Here is an 18757-nt window from a genome sequence, read left to right on the forward strand (position 1 = left end):
CATAGTGAAACCCCGTCTCTACTAAAAATACAAAACTTAGCTGCGCGTGGTGGCACATGCCTGTAAACCTAGCTACTCGGGAGGCTGAGGCAGGAGAATCGCTTGAACCCGGGAGGTGGAGGCTGCAGTGAGCCGAGATCATGCCACTGCACTTCAGTCTGGTGACAGAGCCAGACACCATCTCAAAAAAAAAAAAATACTAGCCAGGCATGGTGGTGCACGCCTGTAATCCCAGCTACACGGGAAGCTGAGGTTGCAGTGAGCTGAGATCATGCCACTCCACCCCAGCCTCTGTCTCCAAAAAAAATAAAGCCCATAGCTTGTCTGAACAGTCATATTTACATAAAAAAAAAAAAAAAAACAAAATTAAGAAAATGCTACAGGTGAACTACTTACCTCTTTAATTTTAGAAGCAAGTTCCTGCCTTTCCTTAGAAACTTTGGAAATGTTTTCATCTAATTCTTGCCTCTGGAAAAAATTCAAATGTCATAATTAAAACTAAACTAAGCATTTTTAAATGCCTTCCAATGGACTGCCTCTAATTTTAAGAGAGCCTGTATTTTACCAATGAAAAATCTGTTTAGCCAGTTTATTTCCTCTTTACCACTAGAGTCCTGACGCATTCTGTATGCTGCTAAGACTCAGCTGTGTCCTGTGCGCTGCACGTGAGCAGTCTGCTTGGCATTCCAGCCCTGGGAGCATCGCACCGCCCTTAACTTCCAGGTGATTCAAATGAGGCTATAAATCACACCCCAACCATTCCTCTGGCCACAGTGATGGGCATCTAACACAGGCCTGGCCAATCATGGCACCCATCTTCTTAAAAATACGGATTAGACCTGCTTGCTCACCCAGGGACTAAACTAACTGCTTCTTTGGATATATGGATGCTAAGAGAAAGACCTTCTCTCCCTATGGGGTTTCTAAGTTGAGATGGTGGAAGCCCTGAGATGCTGACACTCACCTTCTCCCAAAGAAGAAATGGCTGACACACAGAAAAACAAATTATGGACTGGAGAAATGATGATGTCATTTGAGCCTCTGGATCCACCCATACTGAAGCTAATTCCCTTTCTGTGTAACCTAATTTGAACTGGTTAGAACTGAAAGATAACTAATAAACTCAGTATAGCTTTAATATAAGGCAGTACAGCCTATAAGCCAAATGCAAGGCCACGTGCAGGGACACATGCCTGTAATCCTGGCACTTTGGGAGGCTAAGGTGAGAGGACTGCTTGAGGTAAGAAGTTCAGACCACCCGGGGCAACATGGCAAGACCCAGTTTCTACAGAAAACACACAAAAAAATTAGCCAGGCATGATGGCACACAGCTGTAGTCCCAGCTACTCAAGAGGCTGAGACAGAAAGACAGCTCACTTGAGTCCAAGAGCTTGAGGCTAAATTGAACAACTGCACCACTGCACCACTGCACTACAGCCTAGGCCACAAAGTGAGATCCTATCTCAAAAATAAACAAAAATGCAACATCCCATCTATTTTTGTAAGTAAAGTTCTACTGGAACACAGCCACATCCATTTATTTATGTATTATCTATGGCTGCCTTTGTGCTCCCAAAAGCAGAGTAGAATAGCTGCAACAGAAACCAACCATATGGCTTGCAAAGTCTAAAATCTTTACTGGATTATCTTGCCCTTTACAAAAAAGTTTTTTAAAAGATTAAAAAAAAAAAAAGAAATTTTAATAAAAACTAAAAAAAAATTAAAACCAAAAGGACAAAAAAAAGCAGAAAGAAATGTGTTAACCTGAGACACATTTTTAGCATCTTAGTACACATTTTTATACACGAATCATGCCATTCCCCAATAAATAAAGGGCATTAAATACTCATTAATTAGGCTAGTCACAATGGCTCACGCCTGCAATCCCAGCACTTTGGGATGCTGAGGTGGGCAGATCAACTTGAGGCCGGGAGTTCGAGACTAGCCTGGCCAACATGGTGAAACCTCATCTCCATTAAAAATACAAAAAATCAGCCGGGTGTGGTGGCCCATCCTTGTAATCCCAGCTAGTTGGGAGGCTGAGGCAGGAGAATCACCTGAACACAAGAAGTTGAGGCTGTAGTGAGTCAGGATTGTGCTATACTGCACTCCAGCCTGGGAGACAGAACAAGACTGTGTCTCAAAAAAAAAAAAAAAAGAAAAGAAAAAAAAAAAAACGTGTTAACTAGTTTGTATACCTGAGTTATTATTTAAAGAACATTATTTAAGAAATGCAGAGATACCTGTATTTCCCGTCCACCTCGGCATAGAGCTCGCTGCCGGGAAAGCTCATCCAACTGATAATCTAGAAATTCCTTTCTTTTATGCATCGCCTGAACATGAGAAGGTAAATCTTTTTCTAATAAAAATAACAAATAAAAAATTATATGCTATTCTAATTCTAACAAACTCACACACATATACAACACAATGAGAAGGAAAATTAGTTCCCAAAGCCAGACTAATTCTGGAGGCTTCAAATTACCTTTAGTGCCCAAGTAATTTTCCACCAAACAAAACAGAGAAAACACTAGTATATACCACATTCAGTACTTACTCATTCTGTGGTTTACTTGGCTGTCCAAACTGAACTTTAGAACCTCATTATTAATAGACTTTTCTGGACCCAGTCGTACTAAATTTATATCTCCACAGTTTCCTGTTGATAAGAATCACAGTTAAGGACTAATAAGGACACTGCTGATCCATCCTGTCTCTATACATAGTATCTATATTTCTAAGTAAATGTTAATAATCAGAGAAGGGAGCAAATATGAACTTCCAATTAACTGGACACCCGGGACTATACCACAAACTTCTTATACATTATTTCAGATATTGTTCCTAACAACCCTATATGGCAAGTACTTATCACTTCTACCTAATAAAAGCTAGCAAGGTCATCTAAACAGTACACTGCAGAGTTGAGATTCTATTATAGTAACATTTTCAAACTATGTTCAGTAGAACATTCCACAGCAAAATAGATTCAAGAAAAATGTTGAGATAAAAAAAATGAAGCAGTTCTCTTATGTTGGGAAAAGGGCTTGTGGGGTGCCTGCATAAACTGGCCATACAAGTATGGAACAGTAAGTTGTGGAAAGCCACAAGAGGTCTCTGAGGAGGAAAGCCTTGCCATCATGTTCCCATGACCAGAACGTGACCTGCTCTCCTATCTATAAACACTGTGCTCAAGGAGAAAGACACTCCTTTGAAGCACCAGAATGTGGCCAGATATGCTGGCTCCTAGTTAGGCCTACTCCCCACAGCTGCTCTCCAATTAGTAAAAAATAAATCAGTAGTTAAGTTTATACTGTTCAACACAAAGAAATTTACCTAAACCGCCACTGCTATAGATTAGGTGTATGACACACCGCCCTGCTTTCACCATTTCACCCCTGAACACTTGCTTCTTAAATCTAAGTGATTGTACTCAATAAATAGTGTGGAGATCAGAGCTTGGCGCCTTTACAGCCTCTGATTTGCTCTGGCCCCCTGGCTCCCTCCTTTATGAACTCTTAACCTGTCTCTTCTCATTCCTTTGTCACCACCGAATTTCGTGTACCCTGCGGGTGGTGTTGAAGCTGGTCCCCAACACTCTTAACCGCAGAATATTTCAAGAACTTTTATATGTTATATATTAATATGTAATTTTCAGAACAGAATCTTATGTGACCATCGAGTCTTCTTTTGTAGAATACTCAGGATAAAAGTTTTTAAAACTATGTTCCACCTCACCTTGATAGTCTAGAAAGGGACACAAGATGATAGAAATTCTTGGATATAGTAATTGCAAAAACTATAAAAATCAATTTAACTTGCCTGTTTACTAACCACATTTTAATCTCAGGTTAACACATTTCTTTTTGCTTTTTTCTTGTCCTTTTGGTTTTAATTTTTTTCTTTTATTATAATTTCTTCTATTGGGTTTTTTAAAAATCTTTTTTCTGGCCGGGCACAGTGGCTCACACCTATAATCCCAGCACTTTGGGAGACAGAGGTGGGCAAATCACTTGAGGTCAGGAGTTTGAGACTAGCCTGGCCAACATGGCAAAACCCCACCTCTACCAAAAATACAAAAATTAGCCAGTCATGGTGGCATGCACCTGTAATCTCAGCTACTCAGGAGGCTGAGGCAGGAAAGTTGCCTGAACCCAGGAGGTGGAGGTTGCAGTAAGCCAAAGATTGCACCACTGCACTCCAGCCTGGGTGACAGAGCGAGATTCCATCTCAAAAACACAAACAAATTAAAAAAACACCTTTGTCTTTTTTTTACCCATGTGTTATTATTTTATCTAAAAATTCCCCACTACAAGACTGGGCACAGTGGCTCACGCCTGTAAATCCCAGAAGTTTGGGAGGCCAAGGCAGGTGGATCATGAGGTCAGGGGTTCGAGACCAGCCTGGAGAACATGGTGAAACCCCGTCTCTACTAAAAATACAAAAATTAACTGGACGTAGTGGCACATGCCTGTAATCCTAGCTACTCGGGAGGCTGAGGCAGGAGAATTGCTTGAACCTAGGAGGTGGAGGCTGCAGTAAGCCAAAGAGTGCACCACTGCACTCCAGCCTGGGAGACAGAGCGAGACTCCATCTCAAAAAAAAAAAAAACAAAAAACTTTCCCCACTAAGGCCAGGTGCAGTGGCTCAGGGCTGTAATCCCAGCACTTTGGGAGGCCAAGGTAGGCAGACTGCTTGAATCCAGGAGTCTGAGACCAGCCTGGGTAACATGGTGAAACTCCACCTCTATCAAAAATGACAAAAATTGGCCCAGCGTGGTGGCCTCCCCCTGTGGTCCCAGCTACTTGGAAGGCAGGGATGGGAGGATTGCTTGAGCAGGGGAGGCGAGACCAGTCTCACAAATAAATAAATAAATAAATAAATATTCCCCACTATATCACTGGGCTAAATTATGCAATCATGTAGCATTTGTCAGCATTTATTCCAATTGGACACGTCACAGTTATTTGTTTACTGTCTATCTCCATCCTTTAAATATTAAGTCCCAAAATAATAGAGTTTTGTTTTGATCACCACCTAGAAGAGTGGTGGGTACATAATAAATACAATGATTATATGAAAAATGAATGGCTTATTTTTATAGTTATCTACAGCGTATTTTTTACCCCAGTTCAGCTCATTTTCCTAAATTTAAGGCCAACATTTACTTCAGGGTTTGAAAACTTTTTTCTTTTTTTTGAGATGGAGTCTCATTCTGTCGCCCAGGCTGGAGTGCAGTGGTGTGATCTCGGCTCACTGCAAGCTCCGCCTCCCGGGTTCACGCCAATCTCCTGCCTCAGCCTCCCGAGCAGCTGGGACTACAGGCGCCCGCCACCACGTCTGGCTAATTTTTTATATTTTTAGTAGAGACGAGGTTTCACCGTGTTAGCCAGGATGGTCTCGATCTCCTGACCTCGTGATCCACCCGCCTCGGCCTCCCAAAGTGCTGGGATTACAGGCATGAGCCACCGCACCCGGCCTGAAAACTTCTTAATTCACTTATGTTTCCACTAGAAAGGTAGATGAGATGACTTGGAAACCCACCTACTATAAGCACCCAGAAATGTTCCACAAATTATAACAGACATCCTTTACATCGCTGGGTAAGCTCAGGAGAATGTTAAGAGAAATCCCTAGAGGCCAAAAACAGAGAGCTGAAAACCAGATTTGAAAGCCCCTGAGCTGTTGTGGCACCCATGAGGGAGCAAGGCTGGGCAGCAGTGTCCAGGTGCCTGGGTGTCTGTTTTGTTCTTTAACATTCTTGAGGAATAATTTACATTCAGTGAAAGGAACAGACTTTAAAATTCTGTGAGTTTGACATCGCCAAAGCTACCATTCCAATAAAAACATAGAAATTTCTACAATGGGAGCTTGGTAATGCCCACAAGAAAGTAGGGGGGCCTGGAAGAGGTGGAAGAATTAAAAACAAGTGTGATTATCTTGGCTTGGGCTCAGGTGGGCCATGAAAAATGATTTTAATTAAAATATAAACTACTAATCAAGCAATTTAATTAAATTTAATTCCATCTATTAATTATTGATTTAGATAAAATAATTTTTAAATACTTTATTTTTTCTGGCTTAGAAAAAATAAATGTTTTCCTTGTACTTTCCCACCCCTAAGCCTGTGTTACATGTGCATTTAGGGAATAAATACATAATACAGCAAACGTGGTCAGGGCAGTGTCTCATGCCTGTGATCCCAGCACCTTGGGAGGCTGAGGCAACAGGATTGCTTGAAGCCAGCCTGGGCAACATGATGAGACCCTGTCTCTACAAGAAAAATTTAAAAATTAACCCCGTGTGGTGGCAAACCTGCAGATCTAGCTACTTGGGAGGGTGAGGCAGGAGGATCACTTGAGCCCAGGAGGGCGAGGCTGCAGTGAGCCATGATCATGCCAATGCACCCCAGCCTGAGCGACAGAGAGAGACCCTGTCTTAAAAAGAAAAAAAAAAAAATCACCTCAAAGTTACTATGGAAATTAAATGAGAGGGGCACATAGGACTTGGCACATAATAAGCTCTTGTTAATAACAGCTATTATAAGTTAATAAAATATCCAATGGTTCTAAAAAAAAACCACTTTTCAGAAACAACCCTCCCCTCAATTGAAAAATTGAGACCTCTCTCAATTTTAAAAAATACAATAAACAACACATGACAAAGGGTATCCAACCACAAATACAGTTGAGATTTTAAATATGAGAATACAATGAACCATTTTCAGTCAATATACACAAAAACCTTAGTTGAAGTAGAAATTTTTCTTGAAAAATATGAATTAGCAAAACTGACTCCAAACTAGAAAACATGAATAGACTTATAATCATTAATGACATTTAAACAGTAAACAGAAATTTACTCATTCTGTTAAAAAAAGACAACAAATACAAAATAAAACAATACTAGTAACAAATCAGCCTTCAAGAAATAGACAAGTTGTCTTATACAAAACCTTCCAAATAACAACAAAAAAATTCCCAACTCTTTTTTTTTTTTTTTTTTTTGAGATGCAGTGTCGCTCTATCACCCAGGCTGGAGTGCAGTGGTACGACCTCGACTCACTGCAAGCTCCGCCTCCCGGGTTCACGCCATTCTCCTACCTCAGCCTCCCGAGTAGCTGGGACTACAAGTGCCTGCCACCATGCCCGGTTAATTTTTTGTATTTTTAGTAGAGAGGGGGTTTCACCATGTTAGCCAGGATGGTTTCAATCTCCTGACCTCGTGATCCGCCCGCCTCGGCCTCCCAAAGTGCTGGAATTACAGGTATCAGCCACCACACCAGGCCCCAAATAATTTTTTAAAGCCTGTGTAACTTCAATACTAAAACTAGACAAATACAGTGTAACAAAAATTACAGGCTGGCCTCATTGATGAACATTAATTTCAAAGTCCTAAATAAAACACTAGCAATCTAGCAGTGTATTAAAAACTAATACAAGACACCAAGGTGACCTTATTCTGTAAGAATCAAAGATATTTTAACATCAGAAAAACATTGTAATCTACCATATTAACAGATTCAAGAAAAATTTCATTACCATTTGAAGCATGCAATAAAATTCAACACCCATTCATGATAAAAACGCTAATGAGAAAGCAACTCTTTACCCTACTAACAGGTATACACAAAACCCAGAAATATACTTAATGGAGAGATGTTCAAGTCATTTCCTTAAAGGAGACCCAGGACCACTGGAAAGTAAAAATGAAAGTACTGAAAAAGAAAAAAGGTCTCTCTACTCAGAGAAGATATCATTTGCTCTCTTATTTATTTACTTAGGGACAGCTTCACTCTTGTTGCCCAGACTGGAGTGCAAGGGCGCGATCTCGGCTCACTGCAACCTCCACTTCCCAGGTTTAAGTGATTCTCCTGCCTCAGCCTCCCAAGAAGCTGAGATTACAGACCCATGCCACGACGTGCGGCTAATTTGTATTTTTGGTAGCGACAGAGTTTCACCATGTTGGTCAAGCTGGTCTCGAACTTCTGACCTCAGGTGATCCATCCACCTTGACCTCCCAAAGTGCTGGCATTACAAGTGTGAGTCACTGCGCCTGGGCTGCTCTCTAATTAAAAAAAAAATAAAGCTGGGCGCGTGGCTCACACCTGTAATCCCAGCACTCTGGAAGGCCAAAGTGGACGGATCATGAGGTCAGGAGATCGAGACCATCCTGGCCAACACAGCGAAACCCCGTCTCTACTTAAAAAATGCAAAAAATTAGCCAGGCATTGTGGCGGGCACCTGTAGTCCCAGCTACTCGGGAGGCTGAGGCAGGAGAATGGCGTGAACCCGGAAGGTGGAGCTTGCAGTGAGCCGAGAACGCGCTACTGCACTCCAGCCTGGGCGACAGAGCGAGACTCCGTCTCAAAAAAATAAAAATAAAAATAAAAAATAAAAAATCCAACCTAGACACCTCGTTTGCCTCACCCTAGTCCTGGCCCAGCTGTGCAGTCAATACACACCTGAAAAGCAGCTTAAGCTCATGCCATCAGGGAAAGGCAAATTGAAACTACCAACTGCATGCTGCACAGGGACTGCTCTTGGGAGCATAACTGGTACAATCACTTTCAAGAATTTGGTACTACCTAGAAAACTGAAGATGTACAAACCCTTGAACCCCCACATTTTCACTTCGAGATATACATATGCTAGAGACCCATGTTTTAGTAAAGTTTTTTAATGCTCATCTCAAGTTTGAAATAAAAAATTGAAAAGAAACTAAATTATCCATGAGTAAATTTTGCATGCCTTCAATGAAACACACTATAGCAGTTAATATGAGTGACGGCAGCTTTTCACAATATCAATCTCACAAATGTAAAGGCAAGTGGAAAAATGTAAATCAGAGATTGACAATGTATTGTATGTTTTAAGAGCAAATGAATTCTATGTGTATGTAATACATATGTGATATAAGGAAAAACGTGTGTGATCACTCAGAATAAAGATGACATGTTCCAGCCTCTCTTATACATCGGTGTGGCCAAAAGAAAATAAGCAGAGGTGCTATTGGCAGGACCTAGAAACTTTCCTTATAACATGGCTAGTATGTTCCCTCTGCCCCATCTTCATCTTTTCCTCATGTTTGCTGGAGCTGGAGCAGCTATCCTGACCACAGGTGCACTCGAGAATAGAGGCCACCCATGGTGGAGCAACCACATGGAGCCTGGGTCTCCAAGGACTCTCTAAGGCAGAGTCGCCATACCAGAGACTCTGGTACCAGTTCTTAACTGCCCAACTCTGGGCTTTTTAACAAAAAGAAAGAAGTAAACTTCTATTATATTTAAGTCACTGTATTTGGAGTCTGCTAAATCAAATCCTGTTAAAAGGCCCTGTTAGGTATCCTTAAGGAAAATTAAATTTGGTAGGGAAGACAAGACATACGAGCTTGCAAAGGTCATCAAATACAAAGCCATAACTATACCACCACTCAATACGAGTGATACGAAAAATGAGTGTTAAGGTTAAAAAAAGAAATAATTTCACATCATCACTTCAGTGCCCTGAATCATTCGTTGTAATGCTCACTATCATGTACATTCTACCAAAAAAAGTTATCCCTCTAGAGTAATTAACATTTCTCAGCTTCAGTTTCCCCACCTACAAAATACAGATGGTAGGGTTAACACCAAGTTCCTGGGATTATTTTGAGAATTACTGACACATAGCCAACACTCAGTGACTGTAAACAATGATTGTTTTCACTAAGCCTGTGCTTACTCAAAGTCTCATCTTTCACCGCCACCTAATGCTCTAGGAACCTCATGAACCATCTGAGGCTCTTTTGCCCTGATTCTTTTTTTTTATGGCAATCTCTGCGCTCAAGTATTCCCTAACCCTCTACTTCCTGTGGCTAATTCCTAACTGCCCTTCTCTAACCCTCACACAATTGAACTGGGGTCCCTCTAAGGTGTCTGAAACACCCCACATTTTAGCCCCACTGTGGAACTTATCACACTCTATATTGACCTGCTTCCTCACTAGACCGTGTGTCTCCTTGAAGTCTTCACTGATGAAACCTCAGTACCTGGCACAGGGTAAATGTTCAATGAAATACTTGCTAAATGAACTAACAAGCCACAGATTCAAGTAGAAGCTATTACCAGGACTGACTTGCTCTTTCCTTTGTCATTCAAAGTTGCCTACACTTAACACTGAAAACAAAAACAAACTGAAAATCCACAAAAGTATCATACCTAAAGGATTCTTCTTGTTTTTACATTTTTCTTTGAATTCAAGGATAATTTTTTTCATGAGTTCATCAACAGCTGCATTGGAAGGTGCACACACGAGGACACGGTTTTGTTTGATTTTGGCATTGGAGTTTTCGTCTGAACGCCCCTTCCTCTGGTTCTACAGTTTGCCACATACACATACCAAACAAACACACAAAAAATATGGGTGAGCTCTATTATATAGCTTTAAAGTTTGTCTTTACTTCCATGTATTTTTGAAAGTTCTCATAATAAAGTTAAAAATAAATAAAAGCATCTACATCTTACACTGATATTTAAAATTACTCTAGCAAAAAAATTTGTCATAACTGCTCTGAGCCTTACTTTATCATCCACGTACTTTAATCAATACTCAATCCAGGCCAGGCACGGTGGCTCACGCCTGTAATCCCAGCACTCTGGGAGGCTGAGGCAGGCAGATCACTTGAGGTCAGGAGCTCGAGACCAGCCTGGCCAACATGGCAAAATCCTGTCTCTACTAAAAATACAAAAATTAGCTGTGGGTGGTGGTGTACGCCTATAGTCCCAACTACTCGGGAGGTACTCGGGAGGCTGAGGCAGGAGAATCACTTGAACATGGGAGGCGGAGGTTGCAGTGAGCCGAGATAGTGCCACTGCACCCTAGCCTGGATGATAGCGAGACACTGTCTCAAAAAAAACAAAAAAACAAAAAAACCCACGATCCAACCAAAATGTAGCCCAGCATTCACAGTATTAGCTGTGGCCTACAGTGAAGCCTGAAGGCCATCATTCTCATCCTTATGATTTGTTTCCCATAAAATAGTGGGTTTTTTCCTCTTTTTACTTCTCATAACCTTCCCTCCCTCTGCCACCCTTGTCTCTGACACAGTTACACACAATATAAAAAATACACACAAAGCAAGGAAGAAATGGCATATTAATACTTATTTACATGTCAGGTAACTCGAGTAAAGTAAAATGATGCATCTAGTTAACGGCATCAGTGCCCTCACCCATACCTACCTCTGTCAGTAGACAATAGAGGAGGCCAACAATAGTTTTTGATTTTCCTGTTCCAGGTGGTCCATGAATCAAGCAGATTTTGGCAACTGATGGTGAGTGTTTCACCATAGCATATGCAGTTTCTATTGCTTTCTTTTGGTCTTCATTGAAATCTCTTAAGTAAGCAATCTATATAAAAACACATTTTTGAGAATGAGTTGCTGTTTCTGTTGTGGAATTTGAAAGGAAGACCATGAAAAAGACCTGTTCAAATCTCTTTCAATGCTTCAGACAAAAGCTTTGGTTATGGTCAGACAAGATAAAGGCACCAAAGTGACCCTTAATCTAAAAACACGTTCACTGCTGGAAAGAAAGCTCATTACTAATTACTAATTAGTGTCTGTAAGGCTTCAAGTACTTACAAATACCACAACCGTATTTTTGTGTTTTATTCTTACAAAGATAAATACAATAAACGGCATTTACTAATCCACACCTTTTCTTTTTACTACTCTGTTTTTCTTCCATCTTTAGTCAATTTTCTCCTTAGTGAAAACATCCCGAGACTATGTATTTCCTAACACATGTGTACAGGGGAACAAACGTGGATTTCAGGGTCAGATCTGAGTCTAAGCTTCACTCACTTACAAGTTGGGTCACTACACTCCTAACCTAAGCCTTAGCCTCTGTTACTCATTAAATCTAGGATTCCTTGAAAGTGAGAATAGACTGAGATAATGCACATGAAAGCCATAGCATACAGTAGAGTTTCAAAAAATATTACTTTCCTTTTGCACTTCCCTGTGTTAATTTCGCAGGGTTTATATACAGCTTCAAATGTTCAGATGACAACTTCATCTTTGCATTTCCAACAATACCAGCCAATTCTCCATCAATCATTCAAATGTAAATTTAACGCCACTAAACCTGAGACTTCTCATCTAACGCACATTAAGTAGGCTGCTGAGCTAACATTTTAATGTTGCTCTTCCAGCAACCTTCAACTCTTATTGTACTGTACCTTTTCCTGAGGTGAGCTGACTAACCTAAATTACTACTTTGCAATATTAAAGAAAACTAACACTAAACTGTTCACCGTGAACATGTCTTTGTTGCAGACATACAGGAATATGTAGCAGCTAAAAATATGATGCTTTAGCATCCTAACATGAAATTATCTAGTATCACATAATCACTCACAATTCTCTCAGATGTTGTAGTTAGTAAATCTTTTGTACAGAAGTCCATAGGGTTTGGATTCAGAACAGCTCTAGCCAGTTGGTTCCGACTACCCAACAGAGACATGGCTTTCAACTTCCTTTGTGTCGTTACCAGAGAATTGATTACAATACAATTCACAAGTTCGTTTAAATTGGCCGGAAAATTCTCTTGAGTCTGGATGGAAAGGTAACACTCAGCTTTCCCATTACGCACTATCATCAAGAAAGAGAAAAAGCAACTTCAGTTATCACTGAATAATGTGTTGCCTAGTTTAAAAGGTCATGCAGAATTAGGTAATTTTAACATTATTTTTGGATATTATTTACATAATTTACCCAATAAATATTTATGGACTGCTTCCTGAACCCAGTAATGTTCTCTCCTCCAGAGGCTTATTTTCTAGAAGAGGGAGGCACATAACCAAATAAGTATGTCAGGTGGTAGTAAGTGCTCTGAAGAAAACAGACAAAGGGAGGAAGTGATGGGGATGGAGGCAGATAGGCTGGTCCGGGAAGGTCTTCCTGATGAAATATTTGAGCAGAGACTTGAAGTAAGGGAGTATGTACTTAGCAGGGGGTAAACAGTGCTACACACAGAAAATCAGCAACTGCAAAGATCTTTGAAGACACAGATGTGCCAGGAATATTTTAGAAATAGGGAGAAGGCTAACATGGCTAGAAGGAAAAATAGGGAGAAGAATGCTTAGCGACTCAGAGTAAAATCAGCTATATTTTATAGGGCTGTGCAGATCGCAGTAATGACTCTGAACGCTATTCAGGATCAGGTAGAAAACCATCGGGCACTCTGTGTAGGGAAATAACATGCTCTATCTCACAAACTGAAAGAACCACTCTTACCTCAGAACAAAGAATAACTACAATAATAAAAGTACAGAAACAAAAAGACCACTTACAAGGTTACCATAGTAATTTAGGTAAAAGTTAATGACAGCTTGGACCAGGCTGTACTAGTAGACGTGGGAACTGGATTTGGGATATATTGCAAAGGAAAAGTCAATCAGATCTGCTGACAAATTAGAAGTGAGGTGTGAAAGAAAGTAAGGATCATGGATAACTCCAAGGTTTTTGGTCTGAATAACTGAAAGAATGGAGGCCCCAATTAACAAGATGGGAAAGAATGAAGGAAGTGCAGATGTCAGGCAGAAAATCAAGCGTTAACTTTTGGACTAGTGGATTTGAAATGTCTAACACATTTCCAAATGGAGATATCCGAGAGATGATTTTGATCTATGAGGAGTTCAGGGAAGGAGACTGCCTTAGAACTATAAATTTGGCAAAGGTAATCATTTTCAGGAGCCAAAAGCACAGAGTAAAACATCAATTCTCACTGCAACTCTTCTAAACGTATCCTAAATATATCTACGGAATTAAGCCCTGATCACACAAATAAACATGGTACACCTGTTATAATGCAGCACAACGTCGACACACTTTATTGCTACTTTTAAGATATCATGCAAAAAGGAGAAGGAATAATAAAATAATGTTCTTCTCTTCACATAACTAAGACTAAAAAAGTTGCAACTGCCAAAAGGCAGTTTGGCATAAGAAAAACAATGTGGACTTTGCAGTCAACAAAAGCAGGTTTCAATTCTGGACTTACCACTTAACACTGATGATAGCCTTGAATAGGTTACTTAACATCCCTGAGCCATGATTTTCTGATGAGCAAGGAATAATTTCTACTACCTTTTGGGGCTTCGGGGAAGATTATAAATGTGCATAAGAAGGACAAGTCTCAGCTGGGCACGGTGGCTCATACCTGTAATCCCAGAACTTTGGGAGGTAGGTGGGGGCTGAGGAGTTCAAGACCAGCCTGGCCAACATGGTGAAACCCTGTCTCTACTAAAAACACAAAAAATTAGCCGGGACTGGTGGCGGATGCCTATAATCCCAGCTACTTGGGAAGCTGCAGCAGGAGAATCGCTTGAGCCCAAGAGGCGGACAGTGCAGTGAGTCGATACGGCATCACTGCACTCTAGCCTGGACAACAAGAGGGAAATTCCGTCTCAAAAAAAAAAAAAAAGGGACAAGTATCACTGCATACATCTGGTATTCATTAAATTTAGGCTAACGTTTTTGTTATTAAATTACCTAAGGAGAAACATACAATGGATGGAAGTGATGTAAGCAGATTCCTTACAGTGAGTTTCATGTTTGGTCATCTCATTAGTAACTGGCCACAAAACTAAGGATGAAATGTAAGTTAACAAACAGATGGTCTGCAAATGGTCCATTTTATAGCAAACACAATGACGGATAAAGAAATGTAACAAAAGGATAGAACATTACAAAAATAAATACAAGGTCTTTTCCAGGTAAGTCTAGAAAAACTAGAAAAGAGACTCTGAACGGCAAGTAATCAACATAGCAAAAACATGTTTGGTAAATGTATATCAAATACACTTGATATACACAATTTAGAAGCAAATTAGAAGACGAGATTGTATGTGACATTTCCTGTCAATGTATCATTATTTACTTACTGACTGAAGTGCGGCGAAATTTATGAACATAACCAGAATGATACTCGTGAAGATCTTGTATGTCATTTCTCTCTGCATCTTTCTTCTCTTCATTTATTCTCTCAGGAACTAAAAACACCAAATCGTTTTCCTTTGGATACAGCTGTTTAGCCAATTCACATTCTTCCAGATAAACTATGAAACAACAAGAAGTAGGAATTTATATAACTCTAAAAGAATTATTTTAAATAAGATTAACTTAAAAGAAATTAAATCCTTGTATTAAGTTCAAAAATACACAGCACTAATGGACTCAGCATATACTTTAAAATGGTAATCTAATTCAATCACAAACTTAAAATATTAAAAATATCAGCTCCAGCCGGGCGTGGTGGCTCAAGCCTGTAATCCCAGCACTTTGGGAGGCCGAGGCGGGCGGATCACGAGGTCAGGAGATCGAGACCATCCTGGCTAACACGGTGAAACCCCGTCTCTACTAAAAATACAAAAAACTAGCCGGGCGAGGTGGTGGCGGGCGCCTGTAGTCCCAGCTACTCCGGAGGCTGAGGCAGGAGAATGGCGTGAACCTAGGAGGCGGAGCTTGCAGTGAGCTGAGATCCGGCCACTGCACTCCAGCCTGGGCGACACAGCAAGACTCCGTCTCAAAAAAAATAAATAAATAAAAATAAAAATAAAAATAAAAATATCAGCTCCAGAATATAGTTTTCTTCAAAACTGTCATAAGGCCAAAATAGTAGCTAATAAATTTTCTTTCCTTTAGGTTTATTGTTTTTTTTTTTTTTTTTTGGAGACTGGGTCTCACTCTGTCGCCCAGGCTGGAGTGCAGTGGCGTAACTCAAGCTCACTGCAAGCTCTGACTCCTGGGTTCATGCCATTCTCCTGCTTCAGCCCCCCAAGTAGCTGGACTACAGGCGCCCGCCACCACGCCTGGCTATTTTTTTTGTATTTTCAGTAGAGACGGGGTTTCACCGTGTTGGCCAGGATGGTCTCGACCTCCTGACCTCGTGATCCGCCTGCCTCGACCTCCCAAAGTGTTGGGACTATAGGGGTGAGCCACCATGCCCAGCCTATTCTGGCTTTTAACTAAATTTCTCTCATTTGTTTCCAACTTTCAAAACCCCTGAAGAAAATTCGGAAACAAATCCAAGTAGTTACACACTGCATAACGTTGCTGTGGTCAGTGATGGACCGGATACAAACAACAGTGGTCCCATAAGATTGCATTTTTATTGTATCTTTTCTATGTTTAGATACACAAATACTTCCCCCATGTTACAATTACCTACAGTATTCAGTACGGTAACATGCTGTACAGGTTGGTAGCCTAGGTGTTACCAACATGTTACCAACATCGTGAGAAGCTGGCATGATGATGAAATCACCTGACACATTTCTGAGAACGTATCCCCATCATTAAGTGACTCGTGACTGTACATACAAGAATTTTGCAACTTCTATGCATTTCAAACAAATGGGAAAAGAAAGTGGTAACTATGTGGGACTAGGAAAATAGAGAAAGCACTGGAATAAAGTTCAGTACCAACTGCTCAATCTAGCCCCATACTCTGAAAAATACAAACCACTGCTGAGAGAAACTGAAGACAGCCTAAACAAATGAAGAAATGTACTAAGTTCAAGGCCTAAGACTTAATACTGTTAAAATGTCAGCTCTCCCCAAATAAATCTTTAGAGTTAAAGCAATCCTAGTAAAAATACCAGCAGGCAGCCGGGCGCGGTGGCTCGCACCTGTAATCCCAGCACTTTGGAAGGCCAAGGCGGGTGGATCATGAGGTCAGGAGATTGAGACCATACTGGCCAACACGGTGAAACCCCATCTCTACTAAAAACACAAAAAATTAGTTGGGCATGGTGGCAGGCACCGGTAGTCCCAGCTACTTGGGAGGCTGAGGCAGGAGAACGGCATGAACCTGGGAGGCGGAGCTTGCGTGAGCTGAGATTGCACTATTGCACTCCAGCCTGGGCGACAGAGCAAGACCCCGTCTCAAAAAAAAAAAAAAAAAAAAAGGCCAGGCGTGGTGGCTCATGCCTGTAATCCCACCACATTGGGAGGCCGAGGCAGGCAGATCACCTGAGGTCAGGAGTTTGAGACCAGCCTGGCCAACATGGTAAAACCCCATCTCTACTAAAAATACAAAAATTAGCCTGGCGCACTTGCGGGCGCCTGTAGTCCCAGTTACTAGGGAGGGTGAGGCAGGACAATTGCTTGAACCCGGGAGGTGGAGGTTGCTGTGAGCGAAGATTGCGCCACTGCACTCCAGCCTGGGCAATAAGAGTGAGACTTCGTCTCAAAAAAAAAAAAGAAAAAAAAAAAAAACAAAAAAACACACACACACAAACAAAAAACCAGCAGGCATTTTTATAAATGTTGACAAGTTGGTTCTAAAACTGATGACAATAAAAAGAAACTTTACAAAGAACAAAACTGGAAGGCTTAAACTATCCAATTTCAGTATTTTTTTATAAAGCAACAATAAGAGACTGTGGTATTGGTGTAAGGCAGCTATACAGATAAAGAAAACAGTGTTTAAAAGCAGACCTGCAATCAAGATCAACTGATATGCTGACAAGTATGCCAAGTTACTGAATGGCAAGGTTATTCAATGAGAAAGGCTACATTTTTTAAGAAGTAACACTAAAATTGAGCACCTATTTTTACATTGTTTTTGATTATTTTTGTAGAGACTGGGTCTTGTTCTATCTCCCAGACTGGAGTGCAGTGGCACGATCACAGTTCACTTCACCTTAAACACTTGGGCTCAAGAAATCCTCCTGCCTCAGCCTCCCATGTCACTGGGACCATAGGTGTGTGCCACCATGCTCAGCTAACTTTTTTTTACTTTTCTGTAGAGACAGGGTCTTGCTATTTTGCCCAGACTGGTCTCAAACTCCTGGCCTCAAGTGATCCTCCTGTTGTGGCCTCCTAAAGTGATGAGATTACAAGTATGCACCACTGCGTCTGAATTCTACCTTTAAAAAAGCAAAAAAACCCTAAATCCTTACATATGTCATATATAAAAATAAAATTGAAATGGTCATCAACATAAACACTAAAATTAAACTATAAAATTTAGAAAAAAAAATAGGAGAAAATTGTGACCGTGGGTTAGGTAAATGTTTCTTAGGACACAAAAAGCATGAACCATAAAAGAAAAAAACTGATAAACTGGATGCCATCAAAATCAAAACTTTTGCTCTATACAAGATACTGTTAGGAAAATTAAAAGGTAAGCCAAGGATTAGGAGTAAATATTTTCAATATATAAATATAATAACTTGTCTCTAGGATATATAAAGAACTGAAAAATAAGTAAAAATAAGAGGACAAACAATCCAAGTAAAAATGGAAAATACATGAAGGGATATGCACATTGCCAGTAAGTCTGTGAAAAGATTCTCAACATTGTTAGTCATTCTAGAAAAGTAAATTAAAACCACAATGACATACTACTACACACCCGCTTGAATCACCAAAATTAAAAACACCACGCAGACGCACCAGCTCACACCTGTAAACCCAGCACTTTGGGAGGCCAAGGCGGGCGGATCACCTGAGATCAGGAGTTCCAGATCAGCCTGACCAACATGGTGAAACAACGTCTCTACTAAAAATACAAAAAGTAGCTGGGCATGGTGGGGCACCTGTAACCCCAGCTACTTGGGAGGGTGAGGCAGGAGAATTGCTTGAACCCAGGAGGCGGAGGTTGCAGTGAGCTGAGATCGCGATATTGCACTCCAATCTGGGACAACAGAGCAAGACTCTGTCTCAAAAAAAGAGAGCTCAGGAGCCTCAGCCAGCTCCAAATCTACCA

General features: G+C 40.7%; 1 protein-coding gene across 6 annotated transcripts in view; it reads right to left on the reverse strand.

Annotated features, from left to right (window-relative positions):
* The window catches only part of SETX (senataxin), a 97460-nt gene that overhangs the window by 25148 nt on the left and 53555 nt on the right, over nt 1-18757 (reverse strand). For all 6 annotated transcript variants that reach the window (XM_008005868.3, XM_008005864.3, XM_008005865.3 and 3 more), the window contains exons 12-18: nt 14928-15101; nt 12401-12633; nt 11222-11389; nt 10199-10355; nt 2558-2659; nt 2244-2359; nt 397-468 (exon numbers count right to left, since the gene is read on the reverse strand). In XM_008005868.3, the coding sequence (XP_008004059.3) occupies nt 397-468; nt 2244-2359; nt 2558-2659; nt 10199-10355; nt 11222-11389; nt 12401-12633; nt 14928-15101 (1022 nt within the window). The remainder of the gene's footprint in view (nt 1-396; nt 469-2243; nt 2360-2557; nt 2660-10198; nt 10356-11221; nt 11390-12400; nt 12634-14927; nt 15102-18757) is intronic.

The sequence above is a fragment of the Chlorocebus sabaeus genome, chromosome 12 (genome assembly GCF_047675955.1).
Source record: "Chlorocebus sabaeus isolate Y175 chromosome 12, mChlSab1.0.hap1, whole genome shotgun sequence".
NCBI lineage: Eukaryota > Metazoa > Chordata > Mammalia > Primates > Cercopithecidae > Chlorocebus > Chlorocebus sabaeus.